Genomic DNA, 25,556 nt, shown 5'->3' on the forward strand with positions numbered 1-25,556 from the left:
AGCCCTCACCCTTCACTTCTTCCCTCCCACTCAGTAGTCCACATTGTCTATTGTTTCCATCTCTATGTCTGTGTGTACTCGATGTTTAGATACCACTTATGAGTGAGAACATGTGGTATTTGGTTTTCTGTTTCTACGTTAGTTTGCTTATAATGTCCTCCAGCTCCATCCATGTTGTTGCAGAGGATGTGATTTCATTCTGTTTTATGGCTGCATATTATTTAATGGTGTATATATATATATATTACATTTTTTAAATCCAGTTCACCATTGATGTTTACCTAGTTTGCTTCCATGTCTTTGCTGTTGTGAATAGTACTGCAGTAAACATACATGTGCATGTGTCTTTTTGGTGGAACTATTTATTTTCCTTTGGGCATATATACCCACTAATAGGATTGCTGGGTCAAATGATGATAGTTCTAAGTTCTTTGAGAAATCTCCAGACTGCTTTCCACAGTGGCTGAACTAACATTCCCACAAACAGTGTATAAGCGTTCCCTTTTTTCCACAATCTCACCAGCATTTGTTTTTTGACTTTTTCATAATAGCCATTCTAACTGATGTGAAAGGTATCTCATTGTTGTTTTGATTTGCATTTCTCTAATGATTAGTGATGTTGAGCATTTTTCATATTTTTTTTGATTTGCATTCCTCTAATGATTAGTGATGTTGAGCATTTTTTCATATATATTTTTTAGCCACTTGTATGTCTTTTGAGAAGTGTCTTTTCATGAAGTTGTGTAATGTGATGCCTCTGGCTTTGTTCTTTTTGCTTAGGATTGCTGTGGCTGTTTGGGCCTTTTTTGGTTCCATATGAATTTTAAAATAATTTTTTCTATTTGTGCGGTAAATGACATTGAGAGTTTGTTAGGAACAGCATTGAGTCTGTAAATTGCTTTGGGCAGTACGGCCATTTTAATGATTTTTCTTTCTAATCCATGAGCATGGAATGTTTTTCCATTAGTTTGTGTCATCTATGATTTTTTTCAGCAGTGTTTTATAGTTCTCCTTGTAGAGATCTTTCACCCCCTTGGTTACATGTATTCCTAGGTATTTTATTTAACTTTTTTTTTTTTTTTTTGGCAACTATTGTAAATGGAAATGTGCTTTTGACACATTCAGCTTGAATGTGTTGGTATATACATTAAAGGTTGAATGTTATTGGTGTATCCATTCAGTGTTAAATGTTACTGGTGGGTAGGAATGCTACTGATTTCTGTTCATTGGTTTTGTATCCTGAAGTTTTACTGACATCTGTTCTAGGAGCCTTTTGAGGGAGTCTGTGGGGTTTTCTAGGTATAGAATCATATAATGTGGGAAGAGAAATAGTTTGACTTCCTATCTTCCTATTTGGATGCCTTTTATTTCTTTGTCTTGCCTGATTGCTCTGGCTAGGACTTCTAGTACTCTATTGAATAGGAGTTATGAGAGTGGGCATCCTTGTCTTGTTCAGTTGTTAAGGAGAATGCTTCCAGCTTTTGCCCGTTCAGTGTGATGTTGCCTGTGGGTTTGTCATAGATGGCTCTTATTATATTATTTTGAGGTATGTTCCTTCAGTGCCTAGGTTGTTGAGGGTTTTTATCATAAATGGATGTTGGATTTTATCGAAAGCTTTTTTCTGTGTCTACTGAAATGATCAAAATGACCTTTGCTTTTAGTTCTGTTTATGTGGTGATCATATTTATTGATTTGCATTTGTTGAACCCACTCTGTGTCCCAGGAATAAAGCCTGCTTGACTGTGGTGAATTAACTTTTATTTGCTACTGGATATGTTTTGCTAGTATTTTGTTGAGGATTTTTGTGTCCATGTTCATCAAGGATATTGGCCTATAGTTACCTTTCTTTCTTGTGTCTTTGCCAGATTTTGATATCAGAATGATGCTAGCTTTGTAGAACGAGTTAGAGAGGAGTCCTTATTCCTCAGTTGTTTTGAATAGTTTCAGTAGAATTGGTACCAGCTCTTTTTTGATGTCTGGTAGAATTTAGCTATGAATCCATCTGGTCCAGGGTTGTGTTTGTTGGTAAGTTTTTTATTACTGATTCAATTTCAGAACTTGATATTGGTCTGTTTCGGATTTCAGTTTCTTCCCAACCTTCCTCAGTCTTGGGAGGTTGTGTGTTTCCAGGAATTTATCCCATTTCCTCTAGATTTTCTAGTTGTGTGCATAGACGTGTTTATAATAGTCATTGATGATCTTCTGTATTTCTGTAGGATTGGGTGTAATGTTACCTTTGTCATTTCTGATTGTGCTTATTTAGATCTTCTCTTTTTTTTGTTAATTTCGCTAGTGGTCTATCTTGTTTATCCTCTCAGATAACCAAATTTTGGGTTAGTTGATCCTTTGTATGGATTTTTCAGTCTCAGTTTTATTCAGTTCTGCTCTGATTTTAGTTATTTCTTTTCTTCTGCTAGCTTTGGGGTTAGGTTATTCTTGTTTTTTCTGGTTCCTCTAGCTGTGATGTTAGATTATTGATTTGAAGTTTTTTAACTTCTTGATTTAGGTGTTTAGCTTATTGCAGATACTTAAACTAGAATTTGTTGCTATTTCACACCTGTTTTTCTAAGGGAGTCTAACATTTGTGATAAAATGCAACAAACTTTGTAGTACTATTTGAATAAAATATGATTTTTTAGTTTGTATATGCTGGGGTTTTAGTCTATTGCATCTCTGCTTCTTGCCTTGTGAAACCCTTCTTATCCTACTTAATGTACTTAGTTGTCTGTCAATATTTTCTTTACAATCTTTAACAAGTTGATTTACTTTTTAAATATCATCATCCTTAAGTTCTGGCTCTCTGGTGAACAATAGTACCCAGTCTCTAAAATGAAAGCATATTATTTACAGAGTGTTAGCTAATTTACAAAATTTCTGGTAGAAACAGGGAATGCAATTTATATTTTACCCAGTAAGGAGTGGTAGTACCAGGAGAAATTTAGCTATTGACGCCCTAGAAGAGCAGTTTTCTTTGTGCTGGCTGCTCCCTTACTCCCGTTGTTCAATGCCATTTTCCCAGTCTCTTGTACATGAGAATGCTTGGTGGAACCTGGTTCATGAATAGAACTCTAGCTGCACAGACTTTAAGAAATGATGTTTCTAGTTTTCTAGCCTTTGTAGTATAGGAAGGATAATATGAGGGTATTTGGTTGTGTATCTTGATTGAGTATATAACTGTATTATCTGCACCTATACTGACCTTATGTTTATATTTAATTTTGCATCTTTATTAAGATGTATTTTAGTTGAATCAGTTGTTAGTAACATAGTGGGTTTGACTTCTAGTTATCTTCAATGAGAGAAATTTATTCTGTATTCATTGTATAAATCTTTAACTACAGCAGATCATCTTGCAATAGATTCCAGTGCTTACCATGCATACAACTGCAAAATCAACTTTTCCCCCATTGACAACAGAGTAACTGAAATCAATCATAGTAGGCTTGTAACGTCAACATCTCATCCTGTACATAAAAGGGAGTTGATTTTATGTGCTACAGGTTAAAAATAGTTCTTCAAAAGAGGAACTTGAGGGAGAAGGATGAAAGAGTTTACAAATAATTTTACAATATATGTAAAGTGAGAGGCCTTTTTGAGATCAAACATAAATGACACTGAGGAATGTTGGCAGCATGCCTGTGTTCTGTTCACTGAGCATGCTTAGATTCCGGAAATAATGGCTTCTTTCTATTTCAGGACCTAAAAACTGTTAACATTGTATGTTTATACAATATTTATGTAGTATTCTGCCACTAATAGGTGTGGGCATAGTTAATACTTTATTGCAAAGTCGATGGCTTATTCTTGGTATATTCTTTTATTCACATAAGTCCCAGGTTTTCTTCTTGTTTATACTACTGGTATGGTATTTTCCTGGTATAATGAGTTTTGCTTAAGTAAAACTCCTTTGAGGTAGACCTGGAAAGTCTACAGAAATTCAGCTGGTTTCCTTTGGAAAACAAAATCATTATTAGTGCTTATTTACCCCAACTGAAAAAATATTAAATGCCTACTGTTTCTATTTTTAATTCAGAAATGAGAATGAAGAATCATATTTATTTAGAGATGTACTTACTTTTAACTAAAGCATTTTTATTTCAATCTTTTTTATATATTTGGAAAGAAATTTTAAAACAGCAATGAAAACTAGCTGTATTTGAGGTCTGTTTGGGGAGTGGTTAGCATAATAGTCACACTTTTTAACTCTTCTCAAAGAAGATGATTGAGGCTTAATAGAAGTTAATTTGTGAAGCTAGCCTGAGAGGTGTGTTATTGGTACATTCCTATATTAACTCTATAATCTATTCATGGGTTGTTTAATCCAATTCAGCTCTTTCCTTATGGAATTTCTTTTGGTGAAATTTGTGCTGTGTTCATTGTAATAATATACTTGAGGACAGTCTGGCTCCTTTGCCTGCTAGCTGTGTGTACTTGATTGGGTAAATTGTTTAACCTTTTCATAACTCAGTTTTCTTCTCTGTAAATTGAAGATTATAATTGTGCATGGCTCTTCAGGTTATAAGGGTTATATGAGTTAACGTATGCAAAGTACCTGGTACTTGTTAGGCTTTCCATAAGGATTAGCTGCAATAATTATTGTTACTTCTATTTTTAATTCTTTAACATGTTGTTCTCTATAGGATGACCTGACCCATGAGACAAATTTTTCTCAATTTTATTATCAAGAATTGTGGTGCTGCTTCTGATTTGGTGTTGATGTTGTGAGCGTTATGGCATATGTAACTTTTTTTTTTTTTTTTTTTTTTGAGACAGGGTCTCACTTTGTCAGCCAGGCTAGAGTGCAGTGGTGCAATCTTGGCTCACTGCAGCCTCCACCTCCCAGCCTCAAGTGATCCTTGTGCCTCAGCCCTCCAAGTAGCTGGGACTACAGGTGTGCACCACCATGCCTGGCAATTTTTTTGTAGTTTTTGTGGAGATGGGGTTTTGCCATGTTGCCCAGGCTGGTCTTGAACTCCTGAGCTCAAGCGATCAGCCCACTTTAGCCTCCCAAAGTGCTAGAATTACAAACATGAGCTACTACCTGCAACTTTTTTTTTTTTTTAAATACTTTAAGTTCTAGGATACATGTACAGAACGTGCAGGTTTGTTACATAGGCATACACGTGCCATGGTGGTTTGCTGCACCCATCAACCTGTCACCTACATTAGGTAGTTTTCCTAATGCTATCCCTCCTCTAGCCCCGCCATCCCCAGACAGGCCCCAGTGTGTGATGTTCCCTTCCCTATGTCCATGTGGTCTCATTCAACTCCCACTTATGAGTGAGAACATGCGGCGTTTGGGATACAAAGTCAATGTGCAGAAATCACAAGCATTCCTATACACCAATAATAGACAAACAGAGAGCCAAAACATGAGTGAACTCCTATTCACAATTACTACAAAGATAATAAAATACTTAGGAATACAACTTACAAAGGATGTGAAAGACCTGTTCAAGGAGAACTACAAACCACTGCTCAAGGAAATCAGAGAGGACACAAACAAATGGAAAAACATCCCATGCTCATGGATAGGAAAATTCAGTATCATGAAAATGGTCATACTGCCCAAAGTAATTTATAGATTCAATGCTATCCCCATCAAGCTACCACTGACTTTCTTCACAGAATTAGAAAAAACTACTTTAAATTTCATATGGAACCAAAACAGAGCCCGTATAGCCAAGACAATCCTGAGCAAAATGAACAAAGCTGGAGGCATCATGCTACCTGACTTCAAACTGTACTACAAGGCTGCAGTAACCAAAATAGCATGGTACTGGTACCAAAACAGATATATACACCAATGGAACAGAAGAGATGCCTCAGATATAACACCACACATGTACAACCATCTGATCTTTGACAAACCTGACAAAAACAAAAGGGGAAGGATTCCCTATTTAATAAATGGTGTTAGGAAAACTAGAAACTGAAACCCTAGAAGAAAACCTAGGCAATACCATTCAGGACATACGCATGGGCAAAGACTTCATGTCCAAAACACCAAAAGGAATGGCAACAAAAGCCAAAATTGACAAATGGGACCTAATTAAACTAAAGAACTTCTGCACAGCAAAAGAAACTATCATCAGAGTGAACAGGCAACCTACGGAATGGGAGAAGATTTTTACAATCTATCCATTTGACAAAGAGCTAATATCCAGAATCTACAAGGAACTTAAACAAATTTGCAAGAAAAAAACAACCCCATCAAAAAGTAAGTAAAGGATATGAGCAGACATTTCTCAAAAGAAGACATTTATGCAGCCAACAGACATATGAAAAAAAGCTCATCATCACTGGTCATCAGAGAAATGCAAATCAAAACCGCAATGAGATACCATCTCACACCAGTTAGAATGGCAATCATTAAAAAGTCAGGAAACAACAGATGCTAGAGAGGATGTGGAAAAATAGGAATGCTTTTAAACTGTTGGTGAGAGTGTAAATTCGTTCAACCATTGTGGAAGACCGTGTGGCAATTCCTCAAGGGTCTAGTACCAGAAATATCATTTGACTGAGCAATCCCATTACTGTGTCTATACCCAAAGGGTTATAAATCTTTCTATAAAGACACATGCACACGTATGTTTATTGTGGCACTATTTGCAATAGCAAAGACTTGGAAGCAACCCAAATGCCCATCAATGATAGACTGGATAAAGAAAATGTGGCACATATACATCATGGAGTACTATGCAGCCATAAAAAAGAATGAGTTCATGTCCTTTGCAGGGAAATGGATGAAGCTGGAAACCATCATTCTCAGCAAACTAATACAGGAACACCTGAAACTTTTTTTTTAATATGTCACTCTTTATGTTGGATATTAGATTAGATTCAAATTTTAGACTGTTCAGATATTTTTGTATATTATTTTTTCCTCTTAGTTTCACCTTTCCTTGTTTAGTTTTCCTTGTCCACTTATGTTTAATTTTATAATACATTATATTAAGCATATTTTTGCAAGCCAACTTAAATACTTTCTGAAACTCCTGGGTTTATATATATGGTAGAAATGTACATTTTTAAACCCTGGTTGAAGCCATACTCTATATCTACTTTGATATTCTACTTTTGCTACAATCATTTTAATTTCCTGTAAGACAGTTATATGTGCATTATAATGTAAACTTTTACTTTAGTATTAGTAAGAAGACAGGTAGCTCAAATTTTTGTACACTATAAATGTACTATAATATTTTCAGATTTTTTTCTGAATGACATTATGCCTTGGAAAAATAATTCTAATGTTATTCTAGATACTATACACACAACCACTTTGTACAGTTATTTTATTGAGCTATTGACTATATCTGGATTTCTCAAAGGAATTCTCAAAAAAATTAGATCATTTAAAGGTACTAAAAACATTTAAGGCATATAATCACTTTAAGGTTCAAATTTATATTCTCTGATGCATTTCTTGAGTTATGCTTCTCATATTAACAGGATATTTTTATTTTCAGTAGAGTTTCTGCGTTACAAATCAAAAGAACATAATTCCAATTGACATGGAATCGTAAGAGATACGTGGATGTTTTCCAGGGATCTGAATGAAAGTGAGGTGTTCAAGGTTAGACAATGGTAGACCTAAAGGAACTGAATTTCATGTCCTGTTATTTTAAAAATGTTAAGGAAATGCAGAAAGAGGAAGTGGATCAGGCTCTATGATATCATTAGTGCTATTTTTATTCTCTTAAGTTCAAGAGTTTCAGGATAAGAAAAATATATGCAAAAATGAGGACCTTGATTTTTTCTTGATTTTTATTAGGGTGTTTCCCAAATGCCTGCATGGAATAAGCACACTTGTAAAAAGAAATTTGCATTTCTACTTGCTGATAGCAATGTCCATGTAGATGGGAAGAATGAGGAAATGATATATATTTTTCACAACTCAATGATGCAGTGTCTGTTAAAGATATTAAAACAATCATTTCATGGTACTACAAACCAAATATTCCATAGACAGAAACCCTTGAAAATGATGTTACTTTGTTTTAAACATTAGCTTTTTACCTGAAATTAGTTCATATCACTTCCCCATTCAGCCTATGCTGAAAAAGTTTTATTAATTAGATTTGATTAGATTCAGTTGTTCTGTGAAAGTTTGGTTTTACTTTGGTGTCCTTGCACTTTCACACAATTGAAAATAGCTTCTGATAACAACTAATATTGGGGAAAGTAGGGCCAACTATCTCTTTAAGGAAAAGCTGAAATGTTTGTCTTTCAATAGACGTTCTTAATTATGAAAACCAAAAGCTTATATTAAAGGGAGTGCTTTTCTTTCTCTTAGGAAGGTTTTTATTTTGATGCAAAGGTTTATTAGAAATTGGCAGTGGCCCATGCCTGTAATCTTGCCACTTTGGGAGGCTGAAGTGTGAGGATTGCCGGAGGCCAGGAGTTCAAGACCACCCTGGATAACAGAGTGAGAACTTGTCTCTACAAAATACTTTTTAAAAATCTCTCTCTATCTGTCTGTCTGTCTGTCTGTCTGTCTATCTGTCTGTCTATCTATCTATCTATCTATCTATCTATCTATCTATCTATCTATCAATCAATCATCTGTTTGTCTATCTGCACGTATGTGTTTATTAGAAATGAAGAATGGCTCTTTCTAATGTGATGGTATACAGAGTTTAGGTGATAAAATTTAACTGAGCTAGTCTTCTAAGAAATATCAAGTATTTCCCATGTTCTATCCCTCTGAAGATTGAAAAGAGGAAGAACATTTCTGGTCTATAGGTTTGGTTGGCATTTATAGCACTGAGCTATATTGATCTGCGGCTGCATATTGTATAGCAACAAATAATCATTCATTTTACTTTAGCAAATGTAAGGGAGTCTCCAACTACTAGACTGGAAAAGAAGAGCCCTATGTACTAGTTGTCTTTCTTATCATCTCTATTAGTAAATGTTTACTTACTTGAATAAAGTAAGTACTGTATACATCTGTGAATTAATAATATATAAAAATACTTTGGAATCATGACCAAATGAAATAGTGCTTTTTAATATCATGCACAGAATGGTGATTCAGATATGTTGGTATGAGAATGAGGAATTCTTTCTATTGAAATTTAAAAAAAAATGTTACCAGTTTTTAGCCTCAGTTCTTTAGGAGTCTGAGCCTCTTATATCTGCTAAAGTCACAACATTCCTCATCTTATGCTGGACCCAAGCGAAAGACTCCTGACCTTTATTGGGCCAGGATATCAGCTGTTTTCAGTCTGAAGCTGTGATTTTCAAAATTAACATCCATTAGTTTCTTTGAAAATGTGATATTAATTGAATGCCTTCATCTCTCCTCGCTGAATTCCAATAGGAATCCTCAAAATAGACAAAGCCTACTCTTTTTTCCCTTATTTTTTAACTTTACTTTTAATTTATGTTATTTTGTTGTGCATTTTGTATATCTTTTTGCAGTCTCACATCATATTAGAACAAGGAAGGGTATAAATAAATGAGTTTTAACTTAATGTCTTTTAAAGCAGTGTTTCCCACCTGGGAGGCATATCAGAATCATCTATGTAATGTTTAATAAAAAACAGATGGTAGGCCCCATGTTGGCCCTGATGAATCAGAATCTTCAGGGTGGTGGAGCTTAAGTTTATATATGTTTCAAAAGTTCCCCAGCTGTTTCTGATAATGTATCTTTAATTTTGAACCACAGGGCTAAACTGTTTTCTGTTTCTTTGTTTACTTTTCCAAGGTAATGTGTGATGTGACTCTATGGCAAATATTTTTCTGGAATAATTCATACCAAGAGTTTTCTTTAAATTTATCTGTTTTTATATTTACTTAAAAAAATTCTATGTGTGTATATATTTGTATACATAAATATATACACACACATATATATTTATATGCATATGTATATACATATATAATATTGGATTGTTGTCATAGTTTGACTATAAAAATGACCCACAGATACTTATTTTGATTTTGTCCTGTTCTCCTTGAGAGTGATCCCTTTAGTTTTCTGTAGCATAAACATGAGTGGGAATGAATCTTTTGCTTGGTCCCAGGAAAAGATGAGGAATGTCGTGACTGGCTCAGTAAACACGGATGATGGTGATCAATTTAGTCTTGGTTGTTGTAACTGTCATTGGCAGCAAGAGAGTGATATTGCTCATATAGTTTGCATAGAATTTAGAATTCATAGTTGAAGAACTAAATAAAATTATTTAAAAAGGACAAATTTCGACAATACGTCAAAACCAGCCTTTTAAGTTTACGAGAACTTGCTGAGTTTGAATGTTACTGTTTTTCGAAGGTCTTTATGATTCAAAATGAGCCTATTCATACTTCCTAAGTCAGTACTTTCTTTTTTTAAAATTTCCAACTTTTAAGTTCAGGGGTACATGTGCAGGATGTGCAGGTTTGTTACACAGGTAAACGTGTGCCGTGGTGGTTTGCTGCACAGATCATCCCATCACCCAGGTATTAAGCCCACCATCCATTAGCTATTCTTCCTGATGCTCTCCCTCCTCCCTCCACTCACCCTCTGACAGGCTCCAGTGTGTGTTGTTCCCCACCATGTGTGCATGTGTTCTCATCATTCAGCTTCCACTTATAAGTGAGAACATGTGGTATTTGGTTTTCTGTTCCTGCGTTAGTTTGCTAAGAATAATGGCCTCCAGCTCCATCCATGTCCCTGCAAAGGACATGATCTAGTTCCTTTTTATGGCTGCATAGTATTCCATGGTGTATATTTACCACATTTTCTTTATCCAGTCTATCATTGATGGGCATTTAGGTTGATTCCATGTCTTTGCTCTTGCGAATAGTGTTGCAATGAACATATGCATGCTGTGTCTTTATAATAGAATGATTTATATCCCTTTGGGTATATACTCAGTAATGGGATTGCTGGGTTGAATGGTATTTCTGCCTCTAGGTCTTTGAGGAATTGCCACACTGTCTTCCACAGTGGTTGAACTAATTTACACTCCCACCAACAGTGTAAAAATGTTCCTTTTTCTACAGAACCTCGACAGCATCTGTTGTTTTTTGAATTTTTAATAATAGCCATTTAGTCAGTACTTTCTTGATAGTGAGAAGATTGAAATAATTAAGACTTAAATTTTAATCTTGGTTTCAATACAGATTCGTTGCCATTATGAATATAAAGCAAATTAATTAGTTTTCTATCTGCTGAAAGTTGGGAGTATGTAGCCAAGAATTTACAGAAGACTTTAAATATTTGGATAAAAGTGACTGTAAATGTGTTTAACTTTTGTTTGCTGTAAGTCACACAAAATGTATCTGAAGGTAATAGAAAAGAAACTATCCACATTAATGCATGTAAGAAAAAATTGTTCATATTATATAGCTCCAGTTTTTTTTACAGTAGATAAACTTTTATATGCCACAACTGTTAATAGTTTGCTTAAGTCTGTTACACTATTTTATTGTTAGCACATTGTGTGTGTGCTTTTAAAAATTGCTTGTAAGTGCTATGCTATTGTTTCCCAATTCCTGTACCTCATCTGATGACTATCCTCAATTTCCTCCATTATGAAGTCTCTTTAAATAAAATGAGTCCCTGTGATGGTCCTAGCATAGCTTTTCAGGGAAACTCATCAACTGCAAGAAAATGCACATTATTGATAAACATCTCTGCATGTTGAGTTTGCATGATTCTTCATTTTATTTTATTTTATTTTTTATTATACTTTAAGTTCTAGGGTACATGTGCATAACGTGCAGGTTTGTTGCATATGTATACTTGTGTCATGTTGGTGTGCTGCACCCATCAACTCGTCAGCACCCATCAACTCGTCATTTACATCAGGTATAACTCCCAATGCAATCCCTCCCCCCTCCCCCCTCCCCATAATAGGCCCCGGTGTGTGATGCTCCCCTTCCTGAGTCCAAGTGATCTCATTGTTCAGTTCCCACCTATGAGTGAGAACATGCAGTGTTTGGTTTTCTGTTCTTGCAATAGTTTGCCAAGAATGATGGTTTCCAGATGCATCCATGTCCCTACAAAGGACACAAACTCATCCTTTTTTATGGCTGCAAAGTATTCCATGGTGTATATGTGCCACATTTTCTTAATCCAGTCTGTCACTGATGGACATTTGGGTTGATTCCAAGTCTTTGCTATTGTGAATAGTGCCACAGCGAACATACGTGTGCGTGTGTCTTTGTAGCAGCATGATTTATAATCCTTTGGTATATACCCAGTAATGGGATGGCTGGGTGATATGGTACTTCTAGTTCCCAGGATACAAAATTAATGTGCAAAAATCACAAGCATTCTTATACACCAGTAACAGACAGAGAGCCAAATCATGAATGAACTTCCATTCACAATTGCCTCAAAGAGAATAAAATACCTAGGAATCCAACTTACAAGGGATGTAAAGGACCTCTTCAAGGAGAACTACAAACCACTGCTCAGTGAAATAAAAGAGGACACAAACAAATGGAAGAACATACCATGCTCATGGATAGGAAGAATCAATATCGTGAAAATGGCCATACTGCCCAAGGTGATTTATAGATTCAATGCCATCCCCATCAAGCTACCAATGAGTTTCTTCACAGAATTGGAAAAAACTGCTTTAAAGTTCATATGGAACCAAAAAAGAGCCCGCATCTCCAAGACAATCCTAAGTCAAAAGAACAAAGCTGGAGGCATCACGGTACCTGACTTCAAACTATACTACAAGATTCTTCATTTTAAAATTGAGTCAACACATGGATGGTTAGGTCACCATAAGAGTTGGCATACGAAAACACAGGAATAGAGCTGATTGAGTTAAATTCTGTTATTCAGGTAGAAATTACTGCCATTATGTAAACTTACATTTTAAAAGTGGAAGAAAATGCTAAATATAAAGAAGGGGAAAAAACCTCTCACTCTCACTATATTATATAATGAGTAATGGAAAAAATTCTTAAAATGACCAAAAAAAGACTTTCTGAAGAGCTTTCTTTTTGGGGATTGGAGAAGATGACTTCTCTGTTGTTATATGGAATGTTAAGTTCAGACAGTGGTGACTCTATAAAGCCATGTGAGCTGCCTTGCATGTCTTAAAAATTAATTTGTCGTGTTCTTTGGTGGGTGGTGGGGATTTGTTTTAGGATATGACAGCACGTGATCTGCTACAGCAGAGATACACCCTTCCAAATGGAGACACTGCCTGGCGGTCCTCACCCCTTGTGAATGCTGCTCTGGAAGGCAAGCTGGTCCTGTTGGATGGCATTCACCGGGTGAATGCGGGCACACTCGCTGTATTGCAAAGGTGGGTAGGCGTCACAAAAATCCCCCAAACACACACACACACACACACACACACACACACACACACACACCCCAACTACTCTGACTTAAGCAGTAAAGATGGAACTATCTCATTCTTTCTCTTTTTTTTTAAACTGGGTTGTGTAGATTCTGAAAAATCATGATTCTATACCACGTAGAATGGCACTTTTTTATTGTTATAAACACAATGCAGTAAAACTCCAAATAATGAACATTTTGGGAAAAACCACCGCCATAGCAAAATTCCATGTGTAGGTGCTGCAAAAAGAAAGCGCTTCAGTAGTCAGTTTGAAAGACTTTATATATACAGGTGTATACATGCAGCATGTCACATTGCTGAAGTTTCTGTAATTTGTCAGAGTCACAGCTTCAGTATTTACAAACTCCTTATGAATCATAGATCTTAATTATTGGTTGGTCTTGTCGAAATCTTTTTTGAGAGAGAGAGAAAATTAGTTTTGTATATAAAATATATAATACCTTTAAATTATGTTTTATATAGACTAAAAAAGCTCACTTTGTTGGTTGTAAACTTGAACATTTCTGTAACTGTTGTTTTCTTATTTTGGGTTTAGTTGGGAAAAATTTCCACACATTCTTAAAACTTCTCTAGAATTTAATGTTAAGAGAAGCCTCTTCATGTGTAACTTTTGTAGAAAATATTCCCATCCTGTATCATTTTAGGAAATTAATGATACTGACTTTTTTAAATTTATTTTGGTTCTCTAACTTGTGGACATTTGATTTTTAACTTTGACTCATTAGGAAAGGTTAAATAAGTAGAATAAGCCATTATCCCAACTAACCACGCAGAGTTTTTTTTTTTTTTCTTAACGTGATGCAGATACTGAATGTAATTAAAAATTCTAAATACATTATGTTAATCCTGACTAGAGTTTAGAACATTTAAAAATAGTCACAAACTTTCAGTGATTTACCATAAACGTTCCATAGATTTACAATATTTTTTTCTCCCAAACAGACAACTGCAGACACGACAATAGTCCCATTTTATTAGCTATCTTTTGCATGTTTGCAAGTAGTAATAATAGAAGCAGCTACTACCATTAATTGAGTTCCTACTCTGTGCTGGGCATTATGCTAAGCCAGTGCTTCTCAGGTTCTCAATCTTGGAATCACCTTGCAGGATGGGAATTAAAAAATACTGATGCCAGCCAGGTGCAGTCGCTCACACCTATAATCCCAGTGCTTTGGGAGGCCAAGGTGGGCAGATCACAAGGTCAAGAGATTGAGACCATGCTGGCCAAGATAGTGAAATTTCTTCTGTACTAAAAATACAAAAATTAGCTGGGCGTAGTGGCACGTGCCTGTAGTTCCAGCTACTCAGGAGACTTGAGGCAGAAGAATTGCTTGAACCCGGGAGGTGGAGGTTACAGTGAGCTGACATCCCACCACTGCACTCCAGACTGGGTGACAGAGCAAGACTCTGTCTCAAAAAAAAAAAAAAAAGTGCTGATGCAGGCCGGCGCAGTAGCTCACACCTGTAATCCCAGAACTTTGAGAGGTCGAGGTGGGCGGATCACCTGAGGTCAGAAGTTCGAGACCAGCCTGGCCAACATGGCAAAACCCAGTCTCTATTAAAATAAAGTACAAAAATTATCTGGGCATGGTGGTGTGCACCTGTAATCCCAGCTACTCAGGAGGCTAAGATAGGAGAATAGCTTGAACCCAGGAGGTGGAGGTTGCAGTGAGCCTAGATCGCACCACTGCACTCCAGCCTAGGTGACAAGAGCGAGACTGTCTCAAAAAAAAAAAAAAAACAACAACAACAACCTCATACCTGGGCTTCGCCATCAGAATGTTCTGATGTAATTGGTCTAGGCCAAGGTCTGAACATTGGTATTTTTAAACACTTCCCAGAAGATTCTAATGTACAGTCAAGATTGAGAACAACTATATTAAGCATCCATTTTACATTAGCTGTTTAGTTTTCACATTAATATTGTGAAGTTGTGACTGCCTTAACATTATTGAAGATGAGTTTAGAGAGACAGAGTCATTCTCCCTCTCCCCACTCATTCAGCTAGTAAGGTGCACAGCTGGAGTTGAACCCGGGTCTGATTGGTTCCACCGCCCACGCTCCTACCCACTGCGTTTATACAGCCTCCCCTCCCTTCAGTGCTTATAGAATGGAGGCTATGTAGCCTAACTCTATTGTGGACAATAGGAGACTTAGGGGTTGGTGTGAGATATAGAACAGTGCTTTTCAGCCATTGCAACATTTGGAAGACTATGCTGTGTGTGATGTGGATGTTTAGGTCACCATCAGAGTTGCCATATGTAAAGCAATGTGGTTATTTCATTATAAAGATTTTTGGTGTTTTTAAATATTGTAATTCCAAAGATAGAAATATTTTTGTGCCAACTCTTGCAGAGTTACTTTAGACTGAAGAGAGTAAGTGCCACCTGCCTTGTTTATTAATATGTACCTTGTGGTTATCTTGAGACACTCATTCAGCTGTTTCTTTTGCTCTCCCTCCTCCTCCTTTCTTTTTTTCCTCCTCCCCCTCTTTCATATCCCTATCAGGTATTTATGACTGCTGCCCTCTGGTACAGAAACCAACAGTTTTGCCAAGTATAACAGCACTAGCCAATTTGAACTTTTGAAAGGTCCATCTAACAAAATTATTAGACTCAATTGCCAGCAATAATAGAATGTTGGCTGACTGATTCTGCCTCTAAAAACTTCAGTGTTCAAAACAGATTAATTTATTTTCAGATTTTTTTCTTATCTTGTTAGGTTAATCCATGATCGAGAGCTAAGCCTCTATGATGGTTCTAGGCTGCTGAGAGAAGACAGGTATATGCGTTTAAAAGAGGAGCTGCAACTGTCTGATGAACAGCTACAGAAGAGGTAATTTGGGGTCCATTACTCCTATTGTTAGTTTATTGTTAAGTGAAAAATAATACATTTTATGATTTTTCCAAACCTAGAATAATGCCAAGATAACTTTGAATAGTTTAATAATTTGGTGTCCTGGATATGCCACTACTTTGGCATTTCTTAAAATTTGAGGTTGCTCTCCAAGGTGTACTCTGTACTCTCAGCTTTCCTTTTTTTTTTTTTTAAACCTAGTCAGCTGTTTTATTTGCTTTTTTGTTGTTAATATGACAGTAATTTATTTATTTATTTTTTTAATTTTTTTTTTGAGACAGAGTCTCGCTCTGTCACCCAGGCTGTAGTGCAGTGGCGCAATCTCGGCTTACTGCAAGCTCCGCTTCCCAGGTCCATGCCATTCTTCTGCCTCAGCCTCCCGAGTAGCCAGGACCACAGGTGCCTGCCACCATGCCCGGCTAATTTTTTGTATTTTTTGGTAGAGATGGGGTTTCACCGTGTTAACCAGGATGGTTTCTATCTTCTGACTTTGTGATCCACCTGCCTCGGCCTCCCAAAGTGCTGGGATTACAGGCGTGAGCCACTGTGCCCAGCCGACAGTGATTTTTTAAAAAAAAAATTTTTTATTTCAATAGTTTTTGGGGTATAGATGGTTTGTGGTTACATGGGTAAGATCTTTAGTGGTGATTTCTGAGATTTTGGTATACCTGTCACCTGAGCAGTGTACCCAATATGTAGTCTTTTATCCCTCACCAACCCCCTCCAAGCTTCCCTGCCCCTGAGTTCCAAAAGTCCATTATATCATTTTTATGCCTTTGTGTCCTCACAGCTTAGCTCCCACTTGTAAGTGATGACATGTGAAATTTGGTTTTCCATTCCTGAGTTACTTCACTTAGAATAATGACTAGAATAATGACCTCCAGCTCCATCCAAGTTCCTGCAAAAGATATTATTTCATTCCTTTTTATGGCTGAGTAGTATTCCATGGTGGGGGTGTGTGTCTGTGTGTGTGTGTGTGTGTGTGTGTATCACATTTCCTTTATCCACTCATTGATAGGCACTTCATATCTTTGCAATTGCAAATTCTGTTGCTATAAACATGCATGTGCATGTATCTTTTTCCTATAATGACATCTTTTTTGGGGGGTAGATATCCAGTAGTGGGATTGCTGGATCAAATAGTAGTCTACTTTCAGTTCTTTAAGGACTCTCCATACTGTTTTCCATAGTGGTTGTACTAATTTACATTCCCACTAGCAGTGTAAAAGTGTTACTTTTTCACCGCATGCATGCCAACATCTATTATTTTTTGACTTTTTAATTGTGGCCATTCTTGCAGGAGTAAGGTGGTATCTCACTGTGGTTTTACTTTTCAGCCTTACTTTTAAATAAGCATTTAAATGTTTTATAAGAACATTGGTGTTAAGAAGGTAATCTTTCCTCTGTTGCCCTTTCAGTTCAGTTTTGACCTCATATTTTGTATTCTCTCAACAAAACTAAAGCTGGGCCCACAATTAACTGGGCTTATCCTCCAGGGAGGTCATCAGTATTGCTGGAGTATGCCATCTGATATCAGATTACCCATTGTAGCTTATTTAAACATTTCTTATGGAGATGTAACAACCACATGCAATGGTGAGACTTGACTGGGTCCTGGAGGAGAAAACAAAATAAAAACGGCTATAAAAAAATTAGAAAAGTTTAAATATGGACTATATTATATGATATTGAATTACTAATTTCCTTAAGTATGATAGTGATATCGTGGTTATGAAGGAGACTATTCCTATTCTTATGATATGCATGTTGAGATACTTAAGAGATAAAGTAAAAAAAAAAAAGTATACAACTTCCAAATATTTCAGAAAAAAGACATGTATGTGTGTGTACAAATAGACATACCACAGAGAAAAAGAGAGAAATATCGAGTCAGAGTGAGAACACAAATGTGGTAAAATCTTAACAGTTAGCAATATCTAGGTGAATGATATATGGGTATTTATAGTCTATTTTTGATATTTTCTATGAGTTAAAAAAATTTGCAAAACAAAAGGTTTGAAGGAAAATCTTTCTTTCAGCTGCATACTATATAGAATGAAGTTTGACAAATATGTTATTTTCTATCTTGCTACATTTCCACGGATATTTTAACAGAATTAGAGATTGGCATACAGAGGAACTCCTCATCACTTAATCTATCTCTGTTTAATTGAAGCTGTCTTACCACTCAAAGGGTTTACTGCCATATTTAAAACATTTAAATCCCATAAAAGATAATTAAGTGTATTTATTATTGTTTGTATTTTAAGAATAAATTTATTTAAAAATTTCTTGGAATTTTTTCCAAGAGGGGAAATGTTAAATTCCTCCCTATCTCTGTACAAGTCACTAAAAATTCACTTGATTACATAGCTGCTTTTACTTCAGAGGTATACATTATCAAATTCTTCTAGACTGGCAAATGGTTGGTTGAGTGTTTAGGGAGGCAAGTTAGAGATCCTTTGCATATCATAACTTTGGTTTACAGCAGTCAGCTTTGGCACATTATTTGCATGTGAATCACGGGTCATGGAACAGTTTATATTTTCAGAGGGATGAATCAAAGCAATTTTGCAATAGCTCACAGCATGCCTGCCTGGCAGTTTCTCTTAGGACATCAGAAGCATTGTGCTTGTCTCCAAATGTCCGGGAAATGACAACCCTTTTCTATGAAAAGTACCCAAGTTCTCTAATGGTCACAGGCAGTTTTACAAATGAAAATACTTTCAGGAACTGGGTGGCCCTGAGCATCATGTTCAGGGTCTGGCTCAGAGTGGTTAATAGTACTTTCTTCTCAAAGTTTTCCGCCTTCATCACTGTGGATTTATGTCTCCCTTGTGAATGCAAACTAGGCTCAGCTCTATTTCCAGAGGTCACTGGGAGAAAGTGGAGAGAGATCATAGCAATGCCTTCTCTCCTTCATTTGCTTTTTAAAAATTTTCATTTGAATTTTTACCACTGTTAAACATGCATGGAACTTGAGCCAGATAGTTTTTCAAAGTATTTTGTGAAAAATACCATCCCCTGTCATAGGTTGGTTGGTTGATAGTCTCCCATTTCCCACATCTTACTCCCCAGGGGCTACTACTTTCAACCTTTAGGTCTTTCTTTTGGTATTTACTTCTGTGTCACTAAACAATATACTTTCATTGATATTTCTTGATTTATTTTTAGTGTTAGGAATAATCTGTTGATTTCTACATGGACAATTAATGTTTAGCTCTTTACCACCTCTTGCCTCATTACACGTGCATACTTCTATCCCTCATTCTTCCTAAAGAGTTATGTAATAATTTTGTTTAAAACTTTATTCAATGCTTACATTATTATGACAACCTAAAAACTGTACCCACTTAAGCAGTTTACTATACAACAGTCGTTTTCCTTTCTTGCGTACATCTTGTTTTTTCCTGAGTTAATTACTACATATGAAGAGAGACAGATATGTAAATCAGTAATTACAATGTAATTTTAAGTGTTAGAATAAAGGTCTGTATAATACTGTATGGGAGCATTGAGGAGAAAGTGACTGTTTCTATGTATATATTGCCGTATTTTTCACCCCAAACACTTCCCTTATTGTCTAAATCTCCCCTCAGCACATTCAGGCACACCTGATATTTATCAATCCCATCTTCTATCAATTTCTTTTTCTCTTTTCTGTCTTTTTTTGAGACAGGGTCATGTTCTGACAACCAGACTTGAGTGCAGTGGCACGATCTCAGCTCACTGCAGCCTTAAACTCCTGAGTTCAAACCATCCTCCCGCCTTAGCCTCCCAAGTAGCTGGGACTACAGTTGCACATTGCCACACCTGTTTTGTTTTGTTTTTGTTTTTGTTTTTTTCATTTTTTTTTTGGAGCGGTCTCACTGTGTTGCTGAGGCATGTCTTAAACTGCTGGCCTCAAGGGATCTTCCTGTCTTGGCCTCCCAAAGTGCTAGTAATATAGGTATGAGCCACCACTCCTGGCCTTTCTGTCAGTTTCATGTTTCTCCCATGGTATATTCTGATGAACTCTAATCTGGGCTTGTGGCTCTTTATACTTGTAGCTCCTACATCATCTTAGATCTGTCTCCACTCCCACTTACTCAGTTTCCTGTGTTCTTTTTTCTTGTACCTTTTATTATTTAGATGTATGTTGAGCCTCCTGGGCAGAACTTCTAATTTTATTTTATTTTCTCTATTATGTTCTGCCAGGATCTTGGTCCGTCCTTAACTTCTCAGAGGTGAGATGTCCTGAATATTTCTAGCAGTTGAAAGCCAAATCCCTTTCCTTATCAGTAATTTTTCTTTTTACCTGAGAAACACACCATTTTCTTAATTTTGTTGATAAACACAGTCATGTTACAGAATCTGCTTCTTTCTGATAGTGTGGATTGTTGGTAAATTTTTTTTACCTTTGCTTAGCCTTAATTTAATTTTGTGACTTATTTTTGTCTTCTGGAGAATAAATACGTTCTTTTTTAGGGTTATAATAGGTTAGATTCTTCTCTTAAGCTGCTTGGCAGTACTTCTTTCAGGACTGTGTTTATTGAGTAGAAGACTGACAGCTTGACTAAAAGACACAGCACAGTGCAAAAGCAGCAAATTTGTACTCAGTGAGGAAATTATTTCATGAGTTGTTCTTATAAGTAATATGACCCATTATCTAGCATGTGTTGATCCCATATGCTGGTCATAGCTAATATATCACTTTTGGCAGTAGCATTTGAATTCCACATTAGAAACTTATGACCCACATTGTCTGTCCTTTCATTTTGGTACTTAATCACAGAACTGAATTTTAGCAAAGGGATTATTTCTAATAGTCTTTAAAGAAACTCGCTTTTATTTTATTTACTTATATTAATGCTTTTTTGTGGAAGATTTTGAGAGAGAGAAAGAGGTCAAAGGTAGAATGACAGGGAAGGTTTTTGTTTTCCTTTTTAAGAGGAAGCGTTGTGGAGGCTGGGGATGGTCAATGCTCAGAGGTGGTGTATCAGTTGCAGCTGCCTAACAGAAAGAACAGCTTCTACAGTCTTGTACAAATAAATAAATCTACCTCCAGGGGATCAGTACTCTTCAGACAACTTCTACTAATTTGTAGAATAATGCTTCCTGAGAGTTGGCTTTAAAGCTCTTGTTCCAACTGTCGCGACTGGATGATGTTTTTGAACATGAATGTTATAATGGTAATCCATGGAGTCATTCACTCTCTAGGCTCCCAGAATAGTACCCAGATGATCTTATCTATAGACTGATGATTGGAGATAACGGATTTGGTGAGTGTAACTATTTGTTATTGAGTGTTAGCATTGCTTCATTCTTTCCTTCAGATTAAATGTTTATTGAGGATCAGCTCTAAGATGACACACTTGCTGCCATCTGTGGTGTACCACACATGAAGACAGATACATAAATAAATAAACACAATGCAGTTTTTTAGTGTTAGACTGCAGGTCTGTATAAAATGCTGTGGGAACACAGAAGACAAATTGACTAGTAACTGTGCCTTGAGAGGTTGGAAAAGGTTTCAAATACTGTTTACACTCGTAGCTCCCAGGGTTTTCTCCTTGACCTTTTCTTTTCTTTGGGCAATGTCAGTCACTCTTATATCCTTATCTGTCATTGATATACTGAGCATTCTTTTTTTCTCTCTCTCTTTTCCCTCCCCTGCCCCTCTCCTCCCCTCCTCTTCTCTCCTCTCCCCTTCCCCTCTTTTCTTTTGTTTTGTTTCGTTTTGTTTTCTTTTCTTTTTTCTTTTCAGTAGGGTCTCACTCTTTCACCCAGGCTGAGATACAGTGGTGCTATCATAGTTGACTGCAACCTCAAACTCCTGGGTTCAAGCTTTCCTTGTGAATAGCTGGAACTACAGGTGCATACCACCACACTAGACTAATTAAAAATTTATTTTTGTAGAGATGGGGATCTCTCTCTGTTGCCTAGGCTGCTCTTGAACTCCTAGCCCCAAGCAGTCCTCCCTCCTCACCCTCCCAAAGTGCTGGGATTACAGGCATGAGACACTGCACCCAGCCAATAGACTGAGCATTCTTTAAAAGCCCTTTCCAATTTAGTTTTCTCTGCTAAGTGCCATCTGACTACTAGATGTCTCTCCTTAATGTGTCTTAGAGACACTTTGAACTAATGTCTACAAACCTGCTATTCCTCTTAAATACCTTAACTTAGTGAATGAAACCCCTTCCTCTCCCCACACATAGGATACAAGTTTAAAGTGTCTGATCTATAAATTTGATCACATCACTGTTTAAGTCCTTCAGTGGTTTCCATCGCCTACAGTGTTTAGGGCCAGTATCTACACATGCCTGCCTTGTCAGCCTCGTCTTTCACCTCTCAGGACCAGCACAGCAAACTTCTGCTATTCCTTTAAGAGTAATGTCCTCTGTGAAACCTTCTCTGACATTCCTCTAGCCCTTTCCAAGGCCAAGACAGATTTAAGAACTTCTTTGCTTCTAGACCTAGTTGGTAAATTTAGATACCTCTTCTGCTTTCAGAGAGGAAACTCAGGTAAAGGTAACTCTATTAATCCAGTTTTAGTTGACCTTCTGAGTTAGCAATGTTTCCTTATGTGAACCTAGTAATTAGGAATACTTTGATGCCTTTTAATGACAAAGTCTATTAACTGAGGGTCTCAAAATTAACATATTCTAGCAGTGGGTTACCAACCCTTTCAGCTTTATAGTGTGAAACCCAGTTTCTAAACGATTATATTTGACTCCTTTGCCAACCTTCATTGTATAGTAATTCTCACCAAGACTATACATCTTGGTCATCTCTGGGGTGCTCTACAGGCTTTTATATTCTCTGCAGGTAATCACATGCCTAACATGCCCTTAGAAGGGTTAGAGTCTTCTTTTTTCATATTACAAGACACCAGGAATGCTGTGGACATGGTGGTTAGATATAGTGTGATGGCCGCAGACACCAGATACTATGCCTGTATTTCTCTCAGGAAATACAGACCAAAATAGAACTCCTTCCTTTGATGAGAAAAACTTCTTTAGGGAAAGGGGGAATATAAATACTATAGGATGCTAAATATGTCTTTTCCTGCTGTTGGCCAGACCATAAATGAGGGGGTTGAGAGTTTCTGTTGTTAACAGTTCATATTGCCAAGAAAGGGCTTCTGGTTATCTGGGGGAACAATAAAGATTAGTGGCCTAGTCTTAGATGTACTTATATATGCTCCAGTGTTTTTGCATTTTTATTAAATATTTCCTTTATATTTGTTGCTATTGAACACTGAAAACAGTTTATAATCTCTCAGTCTTAGTGGTGAACATAACTGGACATTTGAGCACAATCCTTGATCGGTTATATTCTCTCAACCCTTTCACTATTACCCATATTTGAAGACTGAATCCAAGCACTATCTCCTAGCTTCCTAGAAACCTTATTATTTCTTTGCAAGCAAATCAGACCATATAAATTAAAAAAAAAAAATTCTAGATAGATGCAGGATTTTATGCCCAAGTCTTTGTGTTTGATTTTCAAAACAAAAAGCCTTAAGGAAATTCTGATTTTGAAAATAATTTTTTCCGAACATTTTTGTAGTCAAGGAACCATTTGAAACCCTTTGCCTGTAAATGATATAATCATTTGTTATTTTATGTTTTGAGTTTGTCCTGATTCAGAGAATGTACTTCTTACGTATTTATTCAGGACCAAGTTTGACTAGCTTTTGGCTGGGACACCGTAAGTTCAGTTCTTATTACTTACCTTTGTTTGTCCTTCCCACCAAAGATCTTCAAAAAGTTAATAGCACTGATGGTCATTAACAATAGCAATATACATGTATTTATTTAGCATCTGCTCTCTTCCCCAAGTATTACACTATGTCCTCAGTGGTATAAAGATGCATAAGGAATGTGTTCATGCAATTTGCTACACTGCATAGGAAAAAGGGGAAATAAGGTCTGTGTACAGAACTATATAACTCTAGGTTCTAAATTAGAACGGTAGTGTGGAAAACTAATGATGAAATCTGTTCTAGCTCATGATTGATGTCTTTGCAGAAACCTTCCGGATTATTCTTTCAAGTTCCCCAATATACAAATTCAATGAAAATGTACCATAGGATTCCCTTTGAAAACTGGAGATTTTTGAAGTCTTTTTTTGTTTTATTAAAAGCTCCATTGAAGTATGATTGACATATAATAAACTATGCATATTTAGTGTGCACCATTTGATAATTTTTAATATTTATAAATACGCATGAAACCATCACCAATATCAAGATAATGAATGTATCTATAATCCTCAAAGTGTCCTCAGACCCCTTTGTTATCCCTGACTCCTGCCCCTTTTACCCTCCTGTCTTATCCCCAGGGTTCTGCTTCTGGTCATTATGTAGAGCTCACATTTTCTAGAGTTTTATACAAATGGAATCACACAGTGTGTGCTCTTTTTTTTGTCTGGCTTCTTTCACGTAGCTTAAGTGTTTTGAGATCATCCATGTTGTTTGTACATTGATAGTTTGTTCCTTTTTACTGCTGAGAAGCATCAGAAAGTACTTTACAAAAACTCGTACTTATGCCCACAGACAAACATATTGACCTCAATATTTTTATTTTAAAAATCGTTTTAAACTATTTTTTTGCTCTCTAAATCTGTAATCTTTAGGAAATAATATCTTTTTGTCTGAAATTAAGCCATATCTATAGTTTCATTTATTTTTTTGTTGTTGCTAAATTTTTAGTAAAATTAAACCTAACCTTAATTTTTAAATTTTAATGGCACTTATCTCATAATTTTTTCGTTATCTATCACTTCTTCAGTCTTTGTATTACCCACCAGTTTATCACATCACCTTAAGTATACAGCAGATCCTCTGCTCTCTAACTTTCAGGCTTGCGGAACCTAGCTAGCATCATCAGGAAATGACTTCCCATGTAACCTATTTGTACGTAAGGAAGCCTTTAGGGAGAACGTGGCAAACAAAAAGGCCCTTCTCATCCTGTTATTCAGTAGTTTGGTGACTGTTTTTATAATCATTATACACACTTCTCTGCCTAACGTATCAGCTCTCTTAGAAACTGCCTTCTTCAAATTTGGCCAGCTTACTCAAGTACCCTGCTGGAATCAATACTAAAAAGCAAGCTATTGACAATATACGTGCCGGTAAATGACCATCACCTTTAAATGTAAACCATTTAGCATGCTGTCATTTTAGTTGCTCTTTTAGTCCTAATTTTACAGCTCCACTGTGGTACCTGGCTTCCTGATCTGCTGGTTTAGAGATATACATTAGACTTCCCCTTTTGGCTTGCCTGTTGTATTTTGACTTTGTTTATTCCCTGATTTGGTGTCCTTCACTATCTGAAGCGAGAAACTACATCTGCAGCTTTAATTTTGGATGGCCAAACCACACTCTTTCTCTCC

The 25,556-nt window shown here is 36.4% G+C and overlaps 1 protein-coding gene across 1 annotated transcript in view; it reads left to right on the plus strand.

Moving 5' to 3' along the window:
* The window catches only part of LOC105535530 (von Willebrand factor A domain-containing protein 8-like), a gene marked incomplete at its 3' end in the record, with an annotated part of 189,590 nt that overhangs the window by 120,085 nt on the left and 43,949 nt on the right, over positions 1-25,556 (plus strand). The window contains exons 13-14 of the mRNA XM_011974646.1: positions 13,102-13,262; positions 16,044-16,157. Coding sequence (XP_011830036.1) covers positions 13,102-13,262; positions 16,044-16,157 — 275 coding nt within the window. The remainder of the gene's footprint in view (positions 1-13,101; positions 13,263-16,043; positions 16,158-25,556) is intronic.

Source organism: Mandrillus leucophaeus, unplaced genomic scaffold, assembly GCF_000951045.1.
Source record: "Mandrillus leucophaeus isolate KB7577 unplaced genomic scaffold, Mleu.le_1.0 Scaffold147, whole genome shotgun sequence".
In the NCBI taxonomy this organism is placed as follows: domain Eukaryota; kingdom Metazoa; phylum Chordata; class Mammalia; order Primates; family Cercopithecidae; genus Mandrillus; species Mandrillus leucophaeus.